Here is a 20759-nt window from a genome sequence, read left to right as displayed (position 1 = left end):
TAAATTTTGTACAGCTGTTTATTGACAGAACTCTTGACACATTTCCCACACGGGAATGTAATAACCACACTGACAGTATGTACAAAACAATATTCAGGCCTATTGTCGTTGCACTGAGATAGAGCCACATGACTTCTTCACAGCATTAGCTGCATGGACCGGTTGTCTAACTGAGGCTATTTTTAGCGCCCCATTCCCTTGATTTTACCATATCCGTGAAACAATTATTTTGTCCAATAGCATTGTGGAAATATTGGAAATGTTAGTGAAAAACACGTTTGTACACTTTAAGAAGGAGTGAGGTGTCACAAGAAGGCGAAACAGTCACAGTCTCCCATATAAGTTTGCACAAAACTTTGTATTGACAGTGGCAAATAGACTGTGTTTTAATGGAGGGCTGATATGTGACATGTTTCCTCCTCTCACGTGAAGTCATTCAAAGAGTCTCAGCGGTGGATGGTCTTTCCGCATGCCATGTTTATGGCAACTGCCACCACTTCACTCGCTGCATTCAAACCGTCACCGTCTGTTTCTTTCCTTGATTTTCGACGGTTGAACAACGGCTTCTCAATGATGTTACAGCTGCACTTGATGCCGCTCCCTGTCTCATGGAATCTTTTTTTAAATTTCTCGTATAACTTAAAACAAGTCTCCTCCTCGACTCACATACACCGTGCATTATCATGCGACTTTGTGCAGACCGTCATGTGACCCTTAAGCGAGGATGGGTGTTTTCACTGCAGTTCTGCAAAAATATGTGCTGAAATAGGTCTTAATGCCAGAGTAAAAACCTTTTCCCTCTTTCCCCTCAACTGACACATTTCCATTTGGAGTATTTTTTTGTATTATACCATAAATGTAACTGCATTAACAGGCGGAACATTTACATCCCAACTTAGCGTTGACTGACAGCTCACTCGGTCAAGTGTTGTGATGCCTTGCTGCTGAGTTTGTCTGAAGTTGGGTTGCCATTCAGGATTTATGGCATGAGTTCAGCTTCCTTTCTTTTACATCCGTTTCACTTTTCTTCGTCTCCTCCTCCTCCTCCTCCTCCCCCTCCTTCTTCTCCTCCTGCTGCTCCTGCTCTCTCGCCTCTTTCTCCAGTTCCTCTTGTTCTTGAATACTGGCTCGTACCAGTTTCTCCTCCACATTCTCAGGTATTGCCACCTCCATCAAGTTCTCCATTCCCCGCTCCGGCTCGTCTCCAATCAGCACCTGGACATGAAGATGTTTTTTTTTATTTTATTTTTTTTTAAGTAGTCCGCTGGTACTTTCACCTCTCCTTCTACTGCTCTGGAATGTACTACTGCCCCATGTAAAAGGATCTTAGGTCGGGTTTCCACTGAAAGCGTCTGCCGCAGCCGCAGCTACGCAGCAGATCGCAGCAGATCGCAGCAATTCAAGTCACAACAGGCACCGCAGTGTGTTTCAAAAGCGAGGTGCCGCACTGCTAAATATATTCTACTATTATACTATTTTTCCCGCTCGACACTTGGAAATCACGTCACTTTTAGCAGATTGAATCGATCAGCTGGAAGTCAATCATTGGAAAGTACAGTGGATTCAGTCAATTTTCTATTTAATATTATACTATGAAATATATGTTGTTTGTTTCTTTCTTAAAAGCAGCTTTCAGTGGAAACCCGGGGTCATTGTTGCAGCTGAAACTGTTTTCAGACAGTAACGAGGTTGGAAAACCACCAGTCAAATTTTGATGGTAACTAAACAGATCCAAGTATTTTTCTTTAGTCAAAAAAAAAAAAACATCAAACAAAAGATAAAAGACTAAAAAGATAGATGAACAGAGCTCACAAAAAACGTATAGCCGATAAAACATACAATGTAAAAAATGAAACTTGCACGAGGCCGTAACACTTAAATTCGCTTTAATTTGCGTGCTACCTGGATTAGCTTCTCGCAGGATGCTCCGACATGCACGTCTTTCTCCCATTGGTGGAACTCTCTCATGATTGGATAGACATTCTTTTCCTTCAACATCTGTCGTCCAGACACGGTAGCCGTCAGCTGCACCAGAAACACACAATGAAGACCTCCGCGGGAAAAAAAGGAGTCATCACTGTTTGTTGTGTACTTGTATGTGCTTGCGGTACCAGAAACAGCGATTCCAGCAGCATCTTCCTGATGTCAGGGTCTTCTTCCCTCTCCTTGTCATCTGGGAGATACTGTAGGTCCACAGGGAGACCTGGTCATCACACCAACATTTAGTGTCAACGGCAAAAAAGGGCACATGACTGAACTAATAGATGGAGCTAATAGATCGTTGACATGACAGAAGGTCAAAATACACTCTTAGAAAGGAAAAAACTGAGGTCATAAACAGAGTCAATACCATTTTAATTTAAACCAAGAACAGCGTAACATTCCCAGAAAGGTAAGTGTCTCCCTAACTAAGAAACAAACACTCTCACCATTATTCTCTTCCTCTGACAGCTCCTCCGGTCCAGCCAGCGGAAGCAGCAGGAAGGGCAGGATGTCCACATCATCACTTAACAACCAGGTATGGTGCACTGTCCAAGGTTTAGAGAGATTTCATCACAATTACACTACATCCGAAGTGACACGTTAACCATTGGCAACTTGGACCAAGGTCAGTTTTTTTAGAACTTCATTCAATCCAGCCAATTGCATTTAGTTTACTACATGTGTAAGTAAGGAAGTAAAAAAAGTATGTAAAGAAATAAAAAAATCTCACTGTGGTCAAAACAACAGTTCCGCAAGGTGCCTATGACTCCACCCCTCCTTACAACTGATGCTTGGTATTGAGTAAAGGGCAACAACCTCTGGATGACACACCTGCAACACATGGAGGGGAATGTCAGGTAAAATAGACTGATCATTGATAGATTCAATAGATGGCTAGAATAATGTATCCAACAATGTATCTTTTAAATCATACGAACAACCACAAAAAATTAAAATAATAACGATAATAAAATGTTTTGCCCTTCTACATGCTGTGCGCACACACCTGTCCTTGTCCAACATGAGGTTCCTGGCCTCAGGAAGCTGCGTCAAGTTGGACAGCAGGGTTGCCATATAATTGAGCTTTGCATGCTTGTTGAAACCTTCTGTACAGAATATGTCCACCAGCTTAGGCAGACCAACCTCCTCCTGAAGAACCTGGAAAAGACAAAAATCAGACAATCTGTCAAGATCGCAGCTCCCAAATACGTGGAAGAAATGCCACTGCCCTTGGTTTAAATGTGTGCAATAGGCACCTTGAAAACCGTCTTGCAGGTATCCTCGTTGCGGCTCAGGTTGGAGAAGATGGAGCAGATCTGATCAGAGAACAAATAATCTGGATCCATGAGGTTTTTATACAGCTCCGGCAAAACCTTGAGATCCTCAACCAACACCTGGGTCATAAAGTGAAGAACCAATATCTGTTAATGCCCGTTTCAAACACCTATCACATTGGATCATTGAGGTGATCCGCAGAGCAATCACCTGGTGCGAGGCCTCGACGGCAGACAGGTTGACAAAGATGAAGTAACACTGTTTCACCACGGCTGTAGATGGGTCATGGGTCAGAGCAAACAGGGCAGTGAGTAGGTCGGGCTTGGAGCAGAGGAAGCTGCAGCCATCACTAAAAACAGACAAAAAAGATAACAAAATTTCAAAAGAAAAAAACCTCAGTATGGAAATGTCTTGAAATAAACCATTTAGCAAGCTTTATTTGTATTGTTCACATTTCCTCTGATACATTACATACATCATTAAATATGCTTTGTTTCAAAATATACGTTGTTCTACATGTGAAATCTCACATTTTACAACTTTAAAACTTTAGCTCATTATCAGAGAAAATTGAATAAAAACAATAAATGTTCATATATCATAGATTGGGGAACTTTTTGGCTGCAAAGTGATTATGGAAGGTTTTTTTGTTTGTTTGTTTGTTTTAACTTTATCATGATAAACTCAAAAACCATATTGTTACTAATAATGTTATAACCCCTTCTTTACCATCATCACCATCCTCACCTGTTGCCCGACAGTCCCAAGAGGTAGCCAGTTGCCTCATCTTTAACATCGGCACGCGTCCCAATGGTTAGAAATGAGAGCAGCTCTGTGATCTTCGAATCATTCAGCATCTTCAACCTGTGTCTGCTGAACATGGGCAAAACCATCAGCTTGTATAACTGCATAAATGAAACCAGACGTTGGATTGTCAAGCTACAAAATTATGTTAAATCTCAAATGTGTTTATGGTTATTAGGATACACAACAAAACATAAATGTTGAAAATGGAAAGGATTTCTTTTTAAGAACACACAACACAAGACACGCACACTTGGGATGTACAAGCTAATCCATTTTTGTCAAGTTATAGCAAGTGATAAATGAACTTCAATGTGGCAAATCTAATGTACAGGCCAACTTTTGTGCCACCTAAACCCAATGCAAAAGGTAAGGGAAATTTGTATTATTTCTTTGTTGTGAAAATGCCATTTGCAGAACGAGCAGCAGAGCTGAATGTGTGCACTGCACCAGTGACAGACTTTCTCAGCCAGTGCCAAACAGGCTCTTCTGTCACTGACTTCTTGCTTGGTGGTGAGTCATTTCACAAACAGGAGTACCTGCGGTGTGTGGATGAACCACACTATTTCACCCTCTCCATTAAAAAAAAAAAAAAATCTGGCCCTGTGAGGATGAGCATCGTCATCTTGGAGACTGACACTAGTTGCAGAATCTAACCACACACTGGTCTCTGCTGCTCATCCCACACCTGCATTTTCCTTACAGATGTGGAAACTATTTACAAGAGTATAAAAGTGGGGGATGTCAAAGTGTATTAGTTCAATAGCAATTGTTGGTGCAAAATCAATGTAGGAAAACACATGAGTATTTGCGTTTGGTCTCACGTTTACTTCAAAAGAAATACTGTGCGGCTGGCTGAATGTTGTCCCACTATTCACTTCATGCTATATCAATAGGAGACTTGACAGTAAAACTGAAGGAAAGGTAAAGGTTGGAGCCTTCAATTCAAATGACAATATGACACCACAAACAACAGCCGATTAACATTAGTTTTGACTTCTTACCAAACACGAGGTTTCGGCAGACGCATTACACGGGGGCTGTTGTTGGGGGAAACTTCTGTCACTGTAGCCGCTGTTAGCTCATTAGCTCTTCAACTCGACAGTCGCGTTTATAAAGAACTGCCACCCGGTTTGGAAACGCCTTACCTTTATCTTTAGGTAACAGCAGGACTAACAAAATTCCTCCGTCCGTTGTCGTTACTCGCCTTTCGACATTCTAGGGAAATGCGCATGTGGTTACGGCTCGCGACATTTCTTCCTCTTCGTATTCATGTCAGTTGTTAGGTTTCCTATTTCTGAGAACTACTGCCCTCATCTGGTGCGGAGTCTGTGCCAGGAACAACAAAATGTGAAAATTAAACCGAATCCAAAAAGTAAGAAGAAAAAGAAGAAGTAATAATTAAAATATGATCAATACGAATATAGAATTTATATCTTTGAGACATAAACAATATGGCAACCACTGCTATCTGAACTTATCTGCAAAACAATTATACCATAGTCCAATTTGAAGGGAATGTGGATATTTCCAACTACTGGCCAGTAGCTGTCGCCCTCACCTTGTCCTCACTATGTTGTTCTGGTTGCCACAGCTCTGACACAACCACAGATCATCATTTGAAATTACTTAACTTTTATGAGTTTTAAATTTTTCTTTGGCGTACATTTTGAGTGTTACATTCGCTTCACTTGCGAAAACGGATTTCTTCAATGTATGGCTCATTAGATGGTGATAACATTTCATAACAGCAAGACCTTTAAGCTCCTGCTGTACCTTCTCTTGAAAAGTCTGCATTTTAAGAATCCTTTCCTGCAGGTGAAGAAAAACACTCCTTGTCTGAATGATGGAAAGATGAAGGAAGCAGAAAATCCACACATTAACCTATGAAAGGATTAAAAAAAAAGTGTGGAAGGTGGGGGGTTATAAGAAAGAGGCAACACAACTTTTTGAAGAAAACTTATTTATTAATCTTTCAAACTACTTTATTGAGAAATCCAAAATACAAATACAATACAATTAAACAATAAGGTCCCATCAGCAACAGGTCTCACTCACTCATAATGTTGCATTGAAAAGTTCATATTGCATACAGTCACAATTGTTGCCTGCACAGCTCTTGTTAGTATTCGTTTCCCCTTAGAAGGAACAGTTCAACTGGTTCATACAGCTGCAACAACGGGCACTTTTCTTCTTACAAACAGCAAACACATCTGCATGTTGTTGTTTTTTTTTAAATCATATCTAGAAAAATATTAGCTCATTGAGATCCAAAGCAACATTTTAATAATAAACACGCTGAAAACTTTTTCATCAACAATAAAGCTCTGGAAAAGGCCAGCACCTAGTGTTGACAGAGGAGCACTGTGGATCCATAATAACCTCAGTCTGACCTGATAGAGATTATAAACTTAATGTTTGCCATGGTGGATTTTTTCTTTTAGTTTAACGCACATGGTTCTTCTCACACAGAATTACAACATATTTCAATACCTGCACAAAGACTAAAACATCAGCATGTGAATCCAATAACATTTTTTACTAAATATGTTACTTTTGAATGACCAAAGGGAAGGGGGAGTACTGCTACAGCATTGGTCAGGATTGTAAACAGACAAAAAAAAAGAAAAAGAAAAAAAAATTGGGAAGTCCACCCTGTGCTGAAATGGATCCCAGTCCGTGTATAATCTGCCCAGAGGCACATAACCACTTTCAGACACACAAAAACCACTCCAAGCCTGGCGAGGAACTTTGTACGGAGCTCGTCAGTGACTTGTATTACGCTCTAATAGCTAGACGTCGTTTGTAACATAGCGCTGCGGAATTCTTCGGTGCTGTATTGTTGGATTTTGCGTGTCAAAGTCAACGATCAGCGCAGAGGAAAGGCAACAGAGGGCGCTTTGGGGGTTGGATTTTCAGACAGAGGTCGGCTTTCTCCGTTGGCTCAGGGCGGGGCTGGTCCGTGAATATCACCATGGTCAACCTTCAACATCTTCTTCTTCTTCTCCTCCCTCCTCCTCGTCTTCACTCTGCCTTGTCTTTGCTTTTTTTCGTGAACGGGACCCTGTTGGCTACCGTCGAGCCCACCGTGGACACGCCCCCGGCCACGGCGGAGGCGCCGCTCTTCACTAGCCCAACCCCCATGGAGGGCACCGTGGTCACGGCCGACTTGGTGATCTCCAGGCTCTTGCCGCCTACCCAGGCGACTCCGCCCACCGCGGCCCCGACCACTCCCTTGGTGACGTTGAAGAGGCCCCCGGTGACCCGCCACACCATCCCGGGTGGCGGTGCCTCTTTGTCCTTGCCGGAGTCTGAGAACATGGAAGGAAATGGAAAAGGTGAAAATGAAAACTCCACCCATTTAGGCTGGAACGGTTAGAGATACGTTTTAAGTGTTGCATTGTTCATTTAAGAGAGCAACCAACAGATGTAGCAGAGACATTGTTACAGTGTGTATGTGTAGATGTGCTTCCCTACATTAGTAGTATTGAATAAACTGGGCTAATAGCTGCTCTGTAAGCCATAATAGCCAAGAAACATTTTAAACAACTACATACAAAACAAATGTACAGTAAAACAATACATTTAATTTAAATTCTTAAATTCTAATGAAATAATCCAATATTATCCAATTAATTAGTTTTAAGTCACTGTAAAACGTCTCTCTCTCTCTCTCTCTCTCTCTCTCTCTCTCTCTCTCTCTCTCTCTCCTCTCTCTCTCTCTCTCTCTCTCTCTCTCTCTCTCTCTCTCTCTCTCTCTCTCTCTCTCTCTCTCTCTCTCTCTCTCTCTCTCTCTCTCTCTCTCTCTCTCTCTCTCTCTCTCTCTCTCTCTCTCTCCAAGTGAAGTTTAGGGATTTGGTGCTTTTGGTTGGATGAAATAATTGAGCATTTCAACCACTGAAAGATGTTAAATTGGGCCATGCAAAAGCAAATTGGTGATTGGGGTGAATTTGAGATGACAAGCTTTGGCGGCATGAGCGCATCTTTAAAATCTGGATATTGTTCCACAACCGTCTGACGGATTCTGATGAGTCACCTGGTGAAACACCTTTAATGAGGGCTGTCACTTGCTCTACCGAGACAAGTGTTGTGTACTGGGTGCTGCGGCAGGGGACTAGACGGGCGAAGACAGATTCACACACACACACACACACACATACACATACACAAATAGCAACAGGCAACATGCGAGAACAGATTGCGCCATATTCCCCCGCTGGTATTCTAGCATTTAGAAACAGGCCGACTCACCCGGCGTGGACGGGCTGTTGGTGAACTCTGTGTCGTCTAAGGCCACGCTGGTCCCAGGCTGGGGCTCCACGTTAACGTTGTTCACATTCTGAAACACACAGAAAAACACCCCGCCGACTGCATTTACTTCGAACCTTCATGAAATGTCCTCAAAGCCTCAACCTTCACTGTGGCAACATGTTGAGTAACCTGTAAAAACACACATGGCCATAATTCAGTGCTGAAAATGTTACATTAGATGATTAGTTGCTGATTTTAATCTCAATGTTGTGGCCACAAGACAGGATGACACAACTTTAGACCAGATTGCAAAGGGAGACACGGCTAATTTGACACATCAGTAAAGTGGTCAAACTCGCTCGCAAAAGCTTTAGCTTGAAAAAAAGATGACAAAAGAGGGGACATGTAGTGGGTAGTACAACTTGTCAGAATTAAAGGGTCTTTCGAAAATCCTGTTACATTGTGGTTAACGGGAATTTGGAATAAAATCAAAGAACCATTTTGAGTACTAAAAACATTTTTCTCAAATTTTCAGGTGTGAAAGACTGGAGTGTCCACTGACAACCAAGAGAAGAGGGGAACATGGAAAGAATCCAAAATGGGATCGTGTTGACTCAAATGCAATACAAATATTATGCAAAAGGGTGTATGGGCTTCATTTACATGACGTTGAGTTGGAATACTTTAACACATACTGATAGCACGTTCCTTTTATTTAATCCTACACGTGAAAATCCTGACTGGTGACTCTGGGTTTTGCATCATGTCACAGAAGTTTCTTGACAATGTTTAAATTGTTTCAGTCTTAAATATGTCAGTCTTTGATTTCACGATGAACGACTCGCCATTCAGCAGTCGACATATGAGAAAATTTAATGTATATGTATTTGAATTTAACACATGAATCACTCAGCCCTAAAGCTCTGTAAACATGCAGATATATAATTATCCTCAACAACCTGCACTTATCACACAGCAAAAAGTGACACACATTCTGAAATTTGTGGCCTGGAGAAATCCTGTGGCCTCAAAGTATGTAGGTCAATTACCTGAGTCAAAGTGGAGACCCTGCTGTTAAATATACTAGAATACAAAACATGTATACTGGAATAAAGTCTTCATAATTGATAAAGGCATATTTCAGAAACGCCAAATAAAAAGGAGATTGTATTGAGATTTCTTCAATACAGTAAAGAAAATAAAAATATTTAAGTTTCTTATAATGTTCCCCTTGGTTTTGTGCAGTATCTACAACAATTCTTGTGAAAATTCACCTACAACCTTGAACAATATGATGCAGTAAAATGAAGTATTTTGTGCATCTGGGAAGCTTCTTAACCCTTTCAAGAACTTTGCAACAGTCACACAAACACAGCAGTAAATCCCATTCGACAAATTTGACCCCAGAAGCCCCAAAAGTTCTCGAGAATGTGCAAAATGTCTCTCTCACTGTCAACAACCCCGTTGTTCAGAAGCAGCTTTAGCTCCTTGGCTTAAATAAACAAGCTACCTTTTAGCCACTGGGTGGGTAGGTAGCAGTTTAGCTCTGATTCTCCTCATGGTGCTGCGGGCAGCTTTCTAAGCTCACTGAAAATATTTGCCCATCACAGTTTGAGAGTCTAGTGAACTAGTCCGGCCAGCTCCATCTATAGTTCTTCTGTCTTTTCAGTTCTCTCAATTTTTACAGGTCAATTGTTCTGGAACAGTGAAGATACCTAGACAAATATTACCTCAGAGTTCATTTACATTGCTACATTTTAGCTATTGATTTGGTATTGAGCTTTTTTTTTTTTTTTTTAAATATTTGCTTTACAAATGAATACAAGAATTGACAGGAAACTTACATTTCCATTATCTTTCCTATAATTCTAACAATTTGATAAATACTGCTTGCAATGATGAACATGATCATTGGTCTCGCTGGGCCCCTCGAGGCTCCCACAGAACTTTTGCCCTTCCAACCGCTTGTAGGAAGGGGAGGGGAAGCTGTACAGCTTGACAAAGATTTTCACTCCTATTCTGAGAACATATGGAAGTTGAACCACTAATTTATAAAAACACAATTATTTCATGTGTAAAGAAGGGTCAACGGGTGCCCTCTCCCACACGCAAACCTTGGGCTTGTCCACGTTTAATACACTAGGACAGTCATCAAAGTTGTTGCAGGTTCTCGTTCACTTAAAGCACATCCCCCCTTTTTTCTGTTGTTTTGAGAACCAGATCAAGTCTGTCCTTTGATTTTTGGATGAGATGTTGAATCGTACTATAATGGCTACTTATAGCAAAGCCTAAATTCTGGGATTGGCAAAACAAGAAAGAAAGAAAAAGGGTGGGAAAACTTGCATAAAAATAAGTCAACCCCATATGTTTTTTACAACGTGATCCACTGGGGGAAAAGGGCCCAGATCGTTTAAGTGCTGCAGGAATCATAATGATAAAACAAATAACAAAATCAATCAAAAAAACAAAAACAAACAAACAAACCTCAAACTCTTATATATAAAACAGCATATTAGGGAGCTTGTCCTCGCAATAAGGTGGCATTTTGTTCCAAGTTGGCAGGAAGCTGTGACGCAAACTGCCCGCTCACAAACTCCACATCATCACTTCACTGGCGACACCAAGACAACTTCAAGTGGTCAGAAAACACGACGAGCGCGACGCTACTGTGCCATTCTGCTGACAGATGTCAGGGCTGCGCTCCTGGCTTACCTTCACCATTGTTCTGCGCTTCTTCTTCTCCCGCAAACACGCACCTGGCCTGGCAGTGGAGGAAAAAAACTTAGCTCAAAACGTCCGCTCGGGCGCACGAACCGAACTCTGTTGCACGTTTCTGGAGTTTCGTGCGTGCGTGATCGTGCCTCGGAGCTGCTGCTGCTGCTGCTGCTGCCTTGCGCTCGTTTTTCTTCTTTGGAAAATGCGGCGTTTTTGCAACTTGTCCTCCTCCTCTCGCAGCTCCGGGCGCTCCGTTCACAGCAGGCAGAGCGGCGCTGCTGCTGGTGCTGTTGCTCGCTTTTTCTCCCCGCTGCTTCTGCCGACGTGGCGCACTCACGCGCACGCGCCTGCGCACTCACGCGCACGCGCGCGCACCACGCACACACAACTCAGACTTCCGTTCAGGACCGTCAAAATAAAAGGAGCATGCAAGCAAAAAGTGTCGCGCGTACGATTGTTATTTATTGTTATTTATTTGTTCAATGCTTTCATTTTTGACCTGGGTCCGATGCAGAGAACATTGGGATATCACATGCTTACTTTATGTAGCTCTGTGACAATTAGTGGGACATTCACAGCAAGAAGACAGAGGGTTCGAATTCTGGGCCTGGGACCTTTCTGTCTGGAGTTTGCATGTTCTCCCTGTGTCTGTGTGGGTTCTCTCCGGGTTCTCGGTCTGCCTCCCACAGTCCAAAAACATGCAAGTTAGGTGAATTGATACTTCAATTGATACTTTGCTGCAAAGAAATGTTGCTTTTCCATTAATGTATAGAAGCAAACTTGAATTTAAAAAAAGAAAGAAAAAAAATAAGACACTGGTCATTTGTTCTGCCGTGTCTTTGTCTCGGACCCCACATGTCTTAATCTTGTCTCAATCTCTGTACTCTCTAGTCTTGATAATGTCTTAGTCTCAGTTGGTCCAGTCTTGACTACAACACTATCAAAGCCAGAGTAGGTTAAAACCCACTGCACACTGTCTCTATCCTGTTTGTCTAGTTGGGGCTTTTATTGTGACAAAAGGAAATAGCTTGTGACCGGATCCAGCTCCGGAACCTACAGTGGGTGTTCAGTTACATATGGTGTGTAAACTCTGTGTGACGTGACAGTCAGTATCTCTGAAGTTTGGAGTTGGGGTGGATATGTTCTGCACATCCAGGTGTTCACGCAGGCTTGTAAAAATTGATGCCATGAATGTACGTGAAAGCCATAAAACTGAAGACACTGCATAAGTCAAGGGTCATGTTCTGCATGTTGACTTTGGCAGTAACGATAAGTCACAGAAGCATATAGAAAAGATTAGCCACGTATAATCTGCTACCTAAAGAATGGTTTAGGCGGAGAAGCATATATGATATTTTCAAATAAAAAAAAAGGCTCCGTGAGTCGTAGTTATAGGTTCTAGAAGTAGAGTCAAAATTAGTCCTGACCCTGATGAAGGCTACAAAAAGTTGTGCTCCTTACTACAAGTATTACTGGAGTTCTGTGCACACTCACGTGGACAGGAAGAAAAAAAAAAACCTTCATGATGTGTAGCTGCCGTTTCAGTATTTCAGTGGATAGATATAAATATTCTAAAAGTAGAATCTCATAATTTAGTTCAACCAACACTTTGGAATTTTTGTACCTTAAAATTACAGGTTTCATAGTCCCCCCGATCCCCACCCCAATCCACAGGCTTGGAACAGGGACAATGACACCCGTCCATTTGACACAGCTTGTTGTCTGGAAGTTGGGGTTTGACTTCACATCCCCGAGTCTGCATGGGTTCTCCCCGGGTTCTGCAGTTTCCCTCCACAGTTCAAAGACAGGCACATGAGGTGAATTAGGAACTTAGGTGTGATTGCACACACGGCGACCCTGACTGCTGGAGAAGTGGTGATAGAAAAATTCCATGAGATAAGATGTTTGACTGGCCCTTGAGAACTAGAACAGACACGAGTTGCATAATTTTATATATGTGTAGATAAATATACAATAGACCAATGGATGACTTTTTTGAAGTAGAAAATATTTGGTTTTAATAAGGATAATATCCAGTGGATAAAAATGTATATGAAGAAAAGATTATTATTATTATTATTATTATTATTATTATTATTATTATTATTATTATTATTATTATTATTATTATTATTATATGTAACGGGCAAATCAATTTCTGTCCATCTGTCTTCATTTCATTCAGGCATATTCTTCGGCACATTGTTTGGGGTCCTAACTTAGAGCTCGGCGCCCGCCTGTCAGGGAGTAGAATAGCTCCAGGAATCAAATACGAGTGAAGTTTGGTGGTGTATTTCATTGAAAAAAACCTAATACTGAGGCAGTTTGGATCGTCGATTACATAGCCATGAATCTCGAATTGCTCGGTAATTTTCTAAACACATATATTCTTTTGAAATAAATGTAACTTTTTGTACATCGCTAACATCAATGTCTTTGACTTGTTGTGGTTAGCATTGTGTATTAGCATTTTATGCTAGCAATAACCGTTAGAGTCTGTTAATATATTTCCCACAAAGTAAACAAATCAAGTTTCATTGCTGTAGTCTGCGATAAAATACACTGCAGATTGCATCTAAAAATATCACGCATCTTAAATCGGGAATTTTGATTCTAAACATGCGAACGCGAAGGCAGCGGCTGTTAGCTCCTCTGATGCTCTTTTTGTCTCAATGTTGCGCCTACCATAAAGACGGTTGTTTCGCTTCCCTCGATAAATAACTGCCCCCTCCAGCTTATATCCAGTTGACTTTTAGCTAACTTGGCCAAAGTTCTGCGTAATTTTCCGAATAGTATACTTTTGGCATCATCGCATGTCACGCTTGGACCGAAATGTGTGTTGCAATTTACTAACACATGTAGACGCTATCTTTATTTTGATATCTAAACATCGATTTAAAGCAAACGTTCTAAAAGGTTTTAAAAGCAATTTAAAACCAGTCAGAGCTACTGCTCACCATCTCTGTAATGTGTGCATGTGTTCCCTGAGACCAGCTGTAGCTCGTGTTTAAACCTCTCACCGTGTCGGCTTGTTGTTGTTGTTGGTTTTCATCCCTCTTGTTTATTTGTCTTCCAGAGTCATTCGGGCAGAACTATCCCGAGGTAAGCTGTCAACGTTTTCTTGTTTGTTTCTTTAGTGATTAGTCAAGTCCAAAATGTTCGTCACATAATTGTGCTCTTTCTGGAAAGCTGGAGTGATGATGCTGGTTGTACGGCTGTCTTTGATTGTGTCTGCCTAATTTGTGTTGTCAGGAGGCAGATGGCACTCTGGACTGTATCAGCATGGCCCTCACCTGCACATTCAACCGCTGGGGGACCCTGCTGGCCGTGGGCTGCAACGATGGCCGCATCGTCATCTGGGACTTCCTCACGCGGGGCATTGCAAAAATCATCAGCGCGCACATCCACCCAGTGTGTTCTCTGTGGTGAGATGCTTTGTGCTGTAAAACTTTTGATAAATTGTCAACGTTCAGGGCTGTTTTCAGACACCCCCTGTCCAAAAGATTTTTTTTTAACCTTATATAAACTTATATAAACCTGTGTCCCTTTTTTTTTTTTTTTTTTTTTACAAAGCTTTGCAGTCAAAATTTGAAAGTTAAGCTTTCTTTTGTTAAGTGAAAAATTAAACATTTGTTTGTGTGTGTGTGTGCAGTTGGAGTCGAGACGGCCACAAGCTGGTAAGTGCCTCCACGGACAACATTGTTTCGCAGTGGGACGTCCTGACTGGGGACTGCGACCAGAGGTTCCGCTTCCCCTCGCCCATCCTCAAACTGCAATGCCACCCCAGGGACATGTGAGTGATACGCCAGCATCTGGCTGAGCTCTCTAGTCTGTTAAATACACCCGACACCAGAAGCTTTGGCTCCGTTTATCAAATTTGTCTCCACCACCAAACAATTGTTATGTTTTTTTTGTTGTTGTTGTTTTGAGTCTAAAGGCATTTTGTTTGTGTTTTAGGGACAAGGTGTTGGTGTGTCCCATGAAATCAGCCCCGGTCCTGCTGACTCTGTCTGACTCCAAACATGTCGTCCTGCCTGTGGATGACGATTCAGACCTAAATGTGGTTGCAGCTTTTGACAGACGGGGGGAGTACATCTACACTGGCAACGCCAAAGGAAAGGTTAGTCCACTCTGTGTCCTGTTACTCCATCTGAGGCCTCTTCAGCTTGATTTCCATGGTAGATATTTCATTCATTCAAAGGTCAGCAGGTCTTTCCAGCTGCTCTGTTTTTTTTGTTTTTTTTATTTTCTTGAGTAAAAATCTGGATTTTAAGCCTCTTTGCAGCTTTTATGTAGCTTTTATTAAGTTTCACCTTGTTTTAAACAAAGAAAATATTTTTTTTAAAGTTTTCTTTGAAAAAGTTATTTAACAGTTTTCATATAGCTTTCACACTGTTAATTGTTAATATCATCCATGCTGATTTATTTTTATATTTAATATTAATACAGATGACTCAGTCATGTTCTGTTTGTTGTTGCAGATCTTGGTGTTAAACACAGACACCCAGGAGCTCGTGGCTTCGTTCAGAGTCACAACCGGCACGAGCAACACCACTGCCATCAAATCAATTGAATTTGCACGCAAAGGCAGGTGAGAACCAGCAGGTGGTACATTTGTGCACCCAACATGGATGTGTGGCTTCAGTCTATTCTGGTTGGATTCATGTCTAATGTTTGTTCTCTCCATTGTCTCTTAATTGTGTTCTGCTTTTGCTTCTATGCCCTCCTTTGTGCACAGTTGTTTCCTCATAAACACGGCGGACCGTATCATCAGGGTATATGATGGCAGGGAGATACTGACCTGTGGCCGAGACGGCGAACCAGAACCCATGCAGAAGCTGCAGGACTTGGTCAACAGGTACTGCAGACAAGAAATGAATACACAACAATTTATGTCTGAATTTTAAAGGTCCCATATTATAGCCACATTCTGTTTATAAGCCCATTGCAAAAGCAAAAGCACACAAAGTCAGTCATTTGGGAGCGATATTTTCCCTTTTGTGACATCATGAATGGTTGATATCTAAAACTGTAATTTTTAAGCTTGTGACAAAATGAAGAAATGATAACTGAGTATAATAGGCCATTGAAACATTATCAAACTACTGTTGCTTCCCCCCCGCCATGTCATTGGCTTTCACGGATACTAAAGTGACCCAGAGTTTTGGTTGGCGGTGCATTTTGTGTTCATATCGTCTGCTCGCGCAACCTTCAGGACTCCCTGGAAGCGCTGCTGTTTCTCTGGCGACGGTGAATACATTGTGGCCGGTTCAGCCCGGCAACACGCCCTCTACATCTGGGAAAAGAGCATCGGGAACCTGGTGAAGATCCTTCATGGAACTCGGGGAGAACTTCTGCTGGATGTTGCTGTACGAGATTTGTCATTTTGCTCTGAAATTGTCATTCTGTTTACACAAAAATACAGGATAATCATTCAAGGAGTTGGCTGTGTCTAATTGGATGTATTTCTATTTTGCTTTGTCTTTGGCCTCCGTCAGTGGCATCCTGTGCGTCCAATCATTGCCTCCATCTCCAGCGGTGTTGTGTCCATTTGGGCTCAGAACCAAGTGGTGAGTGACGATAGACTAGAGCATCACTGTACACAGATGGACAATATAAACTCATGGAATATACTGATGCCATGTAGAGATTTGGGTCCCTGTTTAACGGTCCTTAATGAAGCCCAGCTGCATGACACGAATACTTGACTGTTTCTGCAGGAAAACTGGAGTGCTTTCGCTCCCGACTTCAAAGAGCTGGATGAGAACGTGGAGTACGAGGAGAGAGAGTCGGAATTCGACATTGAGGATGAGGACAAGAGTGAACCGGAGCAGACTGGTAGATAAAAACACACCTGTTTAGAAAGTGCAAAAACAGTTGGTGCTGTGATTTCATGTCCAGTCGACACAAGGAAAAGACATTCAAAATACAAAATAATACTACATTAGTAAAACTAAATTAGCTCGTCTGATAATCACTTAGTGTGCCGGATATGTGGCATAAATAAAAAAAACAACTAAAAACACAACTTGCAGTGTCACACACACTCACTAATCCACCGCCATCACCGCCTCTGGTCTCGCATCTCTCGGAACGCCTCAGGCAATAACGTCATGTTGTGGTTGCAGGTGCCGACGCTGCTGAGGATGAAGAGGTGGATGTCACTTCAGTTGATCCCATTGTTGCTTTTTGCAGCAGGTGAGGACGAAAAACAAAACCAGAACCATAAAATATCACAATACAGTCATTTTGATTCACTGCACAAAGGCCGACTTAGAGCCATCTGCTGACACCTCCTCCGTCCCTGTTAATCTCCTGCAGCGACGAGGAGCTGGAGGACAACAGGGCGCTGCTCTACCTCCCCATCGCCCCTGAGGTGGAGGATCCTGAGGAGAACCCCTTCGGGCCCCCGCCGGACGCCTCGGGCCAGGCTGCCAACACAGACGAGGCGCTGGCCGGTGGCGACAAGAAACAGAGGCAGCCTTCATCTGACGGAGGCCCTGCCAAGAAGAAGGCCCGCACCACCACCATCGAACTGCAGGGGGTGCCGAGTGACGGTGAGCAAACATCCTGTCATGTCGTGTATATGTGAGGCCACTGTGAGGCTATTTCCAACTGTTGTGGTTCTGTGTGATACATATCCCATGATATATGTTTCCTCCTATGAGGTGGGTCACCAAAACACTCCATCTACTGCTGCTCCGGCCCCTCTGTCTCATTTTAGAACCCATTGTGGCCCACCAGTCAAAATGTTTGCCCAGCCCTGAACTACACCCATTGCTCAATGCTGAGCAGTGGGGTTCCCAGTGATGGGCATTAGCAATGAGACACACTGAAAAAACACTTGAAAACTAGCCTGACCTGCTCTTCCTCTGTTTTTTTTTTCTTTTTCCTTCAGAGGTACACCCCCTGCTGGGCGTGAAGGGGGATGGCAAGTCCAAGAAGAAGACCGCCGGCCGGCCGAAAGGCTCCAAAGGTAAAGACAAAGACTTCCCCTTCAGGCCCAAGCCCTACAGGGGTGAACGGCCCTCCTTCCCTTTGGACACCCTGGGCAGCTCTGGCTCAGTAGGAGGAGGAGGAGGAGGAGGAGGGATGAAGGGCAGAGCAGAGGGTGGCCTGGCCACAGGTAAGCATGCCCACCGCCCCGCTGCTGCTGCCGCTGCTGAGTCTGGGGGCTCTGCTCACACCGCCTGTCTCCAAGACCTCCCACCCCAAACCCCTCCCTTTATGTAATGCTTCCACCCTCACGTGAACTCCCCACTCCCACCACTCCAACACCCGCCCCCCCCCAGCTCACCGACATACACCCATCCGTCATAAGGCCACAGTCTGGCTGTCGCCACGCAGGTCAATTGTGAGAGAGAACCAACTTGTGACTGATTTCTCTCACTTCCAAGCAGGGAAAGACAAAATCAACCCCTCCTGACACTGCCAGTCAAAAGTTTGGACGCACCCTATTAATTTAATGTTTTTCTTTCATTCTCATGACTATTGACATTGGTGTAATATAATATTAGCGTAGTTTCCCAATTTGGGATCAATAAAGTACATCTATCTATCTATCTATTTCGATTTGTAGCGTATTTTACCCACTCATTCCAATCTCCCCCTGCCATCCCAGACTGTGGCTTTATGATGTCATGACCTCTGCTAACCTCAGCCTCACTCTGACTCTGGACTCATCGTCATTGGATTTCTGCCGGAGTCGGACTGTAGTTGGCAGACGGGTGTTGATGTGGCTACCAGTGGGCTTTTGGTGCAGCTCGTTGTCGCCCTGCCAGCTCGCTGGCTAGTCTGCGTCTACTTCCTGCTTGGCCTCTGACCCTCCTGCTCCCACTTCCCTGCCTCACTCCTCGGGCTTGCCATGTGACTGACTTTGAAAGTGTGGCAGTGCTGCTCAGGTCCTGTCTGCTGTGTTTTGTGTGCGAGGCGTTTTTGTTGACATTGTGTGTTTGTCTAGATGGTGTAAATGTCGGAACTCCTCCAACCTGCAACAAACCATGACTTTTCTCATGCCTAAAAGATGATTAATCATTTGTATAATCACACAATGGCTGAAAATTTCACGTTAAAGTTTCTCTTTTTTTTGTTTCATTATTGGAATAATCTCTTCCAGTTTTTTTTCCAGTGGTTTTGTTTTTTATTCTTAATGACAAAAAAAAACCTGACAGTGCTCCATGAGCCTTTTCTGCACTTTGTGCTTAAGAGTTTGAAGGAGTGAAAATGTAAATACAATATTGATGTGCAGGTTTTTGTTTGGCTTTTATTTTTAACACATTGTCTTCCGGTCCCATTTGTTTGTCTGACTCCACCTGTGCTTCCCATCAGGGTCTCTGGTCTCTCAGTCGTACAAGCAACACGACATCGGCGGGATGGACTGACGGCGGTGGGCGCGCAGCCGCGAAGAATCGCCGAGCAGCCTTGGAACGAAGGGACGCAGAGGCTGACGCGTTGTACAGAACTGTGTGAATGAACGGCCTGTTCGATGTGTGTGGGACCGTTTCCTGTTGCTGCCGGAGCTCAGCCTCACAGGAAAAACTCTTCAGTCCGGACGACTGCCCGAAGCCAGCCGAGACAATGCAAAGCAGCACAGTTTACCCCGTAGTGATCACGAGTCCTCGCATTTATGCCTGTTGTGATACTGTGTGTGTGTGAGTGAGTGGGTGTGTGGGTGCGTCGTCTTTCTTGTAGTTTTTATACACAATAAAAAAAAAAAGGTTTATAAATAACTAGCAGCTGTGTGGTTCTCTGTGTAATGAATAGGTGGTGAATTTATGAATGAACCTGTATCATAATCTCTGCTACACTGACAATGACAAAATAAAAAAGTAGAGTAACAAAGACCTAGATAAACAAATTCAGATAAAGGGATGTAATTCATCCATAAATACAATGAAATCTATTTTTAATTGGCCTCTCAAAAAGTTTTCCATTTGCTTCCCCTCTGCTTTTGATGTAGTTTTACATCAAGTTTGCCTGCATATTTGATTTGAATGTTAAACAAGGATGTTCTAACATGACGTTATCACATCACTAAAGAAATAACTGCATTCACTTTGAATAAATTGATTCTTTCTTGATTAAGTTACAGATATCCAAATTTTCTTTTGAATGGTGGTTGTGTGTTCTTGTTGGTCGTCCATGGCTTTGGTCCAGCAGTAGTTTTTTAAACACTATAGCATGGGCAAACTACGGCCTGAGGGCCAAATTTGGGAATTTAATCTAATCCGGCCCGCCAAACTTGAAGAAATTATATTAATAGTAAGTAAGTAGTGAAATGGCAGCATTTCATCATCCCCCCCCCCGCCCCCAGTGTTTTAAGAGTCATTTCAATAAAGATTTAAATATTATGTGGCTTCAAAGACACGTTTTGTTGTAACACTTTTGTTCATTATTCAATTGATATTAAAGCACATGTTTTCTACATATCTCGTGATATATATATATATATATACATATATAATACCCCCCCCCCCAAAAAAAAAATAGAAACCGGCCCCTCAGTCAGATTTTAGAGCCCATTGTGGCTTCAAACGGTGTCAGAAGACGAGACAAATTTAAAATGAATTGAAAACCTGTAAATGTCCCACTCCCACTCCCGCAACCCCAACTCTCCTTTTTCTTTTTCAAGAAACCTGTCTATTTCTGGGTGTTTATCACATGATCTGCTGTACAACTCGGATTTTTGAAAATTCTGAAATGACAAAGAATGAGCACATTTTGAGAACTTT

The 20759-nt window shown here is 42.6% G+C and overlaps 3 protein-coding genes across 9 annotated transcripts; 1 reads left to right on the top strand and 2 right to left on the bottom strand.

Moving 5' to 3' along the window:
* Positions 1-5347, bottom strand: hgh1 (HGH1 cochaperone). 5 transcript variants are annotated; one of them, XM_076025155.1, is made up of 11 exons: positions 5211-5347; positions 4006-4131; positions 3469-3607; positions 3240-3377; positions 2990-3141; positions 2714-2814; positions 2430-2528; positions 2112-2203; positions 1903-2025; positions 911-1215; positions 1-800 (listed from the first exon to the last, which is right to left on the bottom strand). In XM_076025155.1, exons 2-10 carry the CDS (start codon positions 4113-4115, stop codon positions 973-975), a joined length of 1197 nt encoding a protein of 398 aa, XP_075881270.1. In that variant the 5' UTR covers positions 4116-4131; positions 5211-5347; the 3' UTR covers positions 1-800; positions 911-972. The 5 variants fall into 5 exon arrangements, with proteins under 5 accessions (XP_075881270.1, XP_075881271.1, XP_075881269.1 ...); XM_076025156.1 differs by having other exon boundaries at positions 4006-4128; positions 5211-5332; XM_076025154.1 differs by having other exon boundaries at positions 4006-4163; positions 5211-5319.
* Positions 5348-6008: 661 nt separating this feature from the next.
* Positions 6009-11353, bottom strand: LOC142887476 (transmembrane protein 263). The gene is made up of 3 exons (XM_076025152.1): positions 11026-11353; positions 8314-8401; positions 6009-7373 (listed from the first exon to the last, which is right to left on the bottom strand). The coding sequence occupies exons 1-3, from the start codon at positions 11032-11034 to the stop codon at positions 7087-7089; spliced, it is 384 nt and encodes a 127-aa protein (XP_075881267.1). The 5' UTR covers positions 11035-11353; the 3' UTR covers positions 6009-7086.
* A 1891-nt stretch (positions 11354-13244) lies between these two features.
* Positions 13245-19758, top strand: rbbp5 (retinoblastoma binding protein 5). 3 transcript variants are annotated; one of them, XM_076025151.1, is made up of 14 exons: positions 13246-13394; positions 14105-14130; positions 14281-14453; positions 14681-14821; positions 14986-15148; positions 15510-15619; positions 15767-15886; positions 16244-16397; positions 16527-16598; positions 16749-16866; positions 17157-17226; positions 17350-17585; positions 17927-18004; positions 19357-19758. In XM_076025151.1, exons 1-14 carry the CDS (start codon positions 13376-13378, stop codon positions 19407-19409), a joined length of 1533 nt encoding a protein of 510 aa, XP_075881266.1. In that variant the 5' UTR covers positions 13246-13375; the 3' UTR covers positions 19410-19758. The 3 variants fall into 3 exon arrangements, with proteins under 3 accessions (XP_075881263.1, XP_075881266.1, XP_075881264.1); XM_076025149.1 differs by having other exon boundaries at positions 17927-18154; XM_076025148.1 differs by having other exon boundaries at positions 13245-13394; positions 17927-19758.
* The last annotated feature ends 1001 nt before the right edge of the window (positions 19759-20759 follow it).

This window comes from Nelusetta ayraudi, unplaced genomic scaffold (assembly GCF_046127955.1).
Source record: "Nelusetta ayraudi isolate G7.1 ecotype Tasmania unplaced genomic scaffold, CSIRO-AGI_Nayr_v1 ptg000017l, whole genome shotgun sequence".
Classification (NCBI taxonomy): Eukaryota; Metazoa; Chordata; class Actinopteri; order Tetraodontiformes; family Monacanthidae; genus Nelusetta; species Nelusetta ayraudi.
The sequence above is the reverse complement of the archived record's forward strand: the minus strand, read 5'-3'. Positions and strand labels throughout refer to the sequence as shown.

Bases quoted from the DNA above. Each gene is read 5' to 3' on its own strand.
- hgh1 (XM_076025153.1), bottom strand. From the start codon at position 5,092: ATGCGTCTGCCGAAACCTCGTGTTTG. The intron at 3,142-3,239 runs GTGCCTATTGCA...TGTCTTTTCCAG, and splicing joins CCTGCAAGACGGTTTTCAAG to GTTCTTCAGGAGGAGGTTGG. The intron at 2,529-2,713 runs GTGAGATTTTTT...AACCTTGGACAG, and splicing joins GAACTGTTGTTTTGACCACA to TGCACCATACCTGGTTGTTA.
- LOC142887476 (XM_076025152.1), bottom strand. The intron at 7,374-8,313 runs GTGAGTCGGCCT...CCATGTTCTCAG, and splicing joins CAACAGCCCGTCCACGCCGG to ACTCCGGCAAGGACAAAGAG.
- rbbp5 (XM_076025148.1), top strand. The intron at 14,454-14,680 runs GTGAGATGCTTT...GTGTGTGTGCAG, and splicing joins CACCCAGTGTGTTCTCTGTG to TTGGAGTCGAGACGGCCACA. The intron at 17,227-17,349 runs GTGAGGACGAAA...AATCTCCTGCAG, and splicing joins ATTGTTGCTTTTTGCAGCAG to CGACGAGGAGCTGGAGGACA.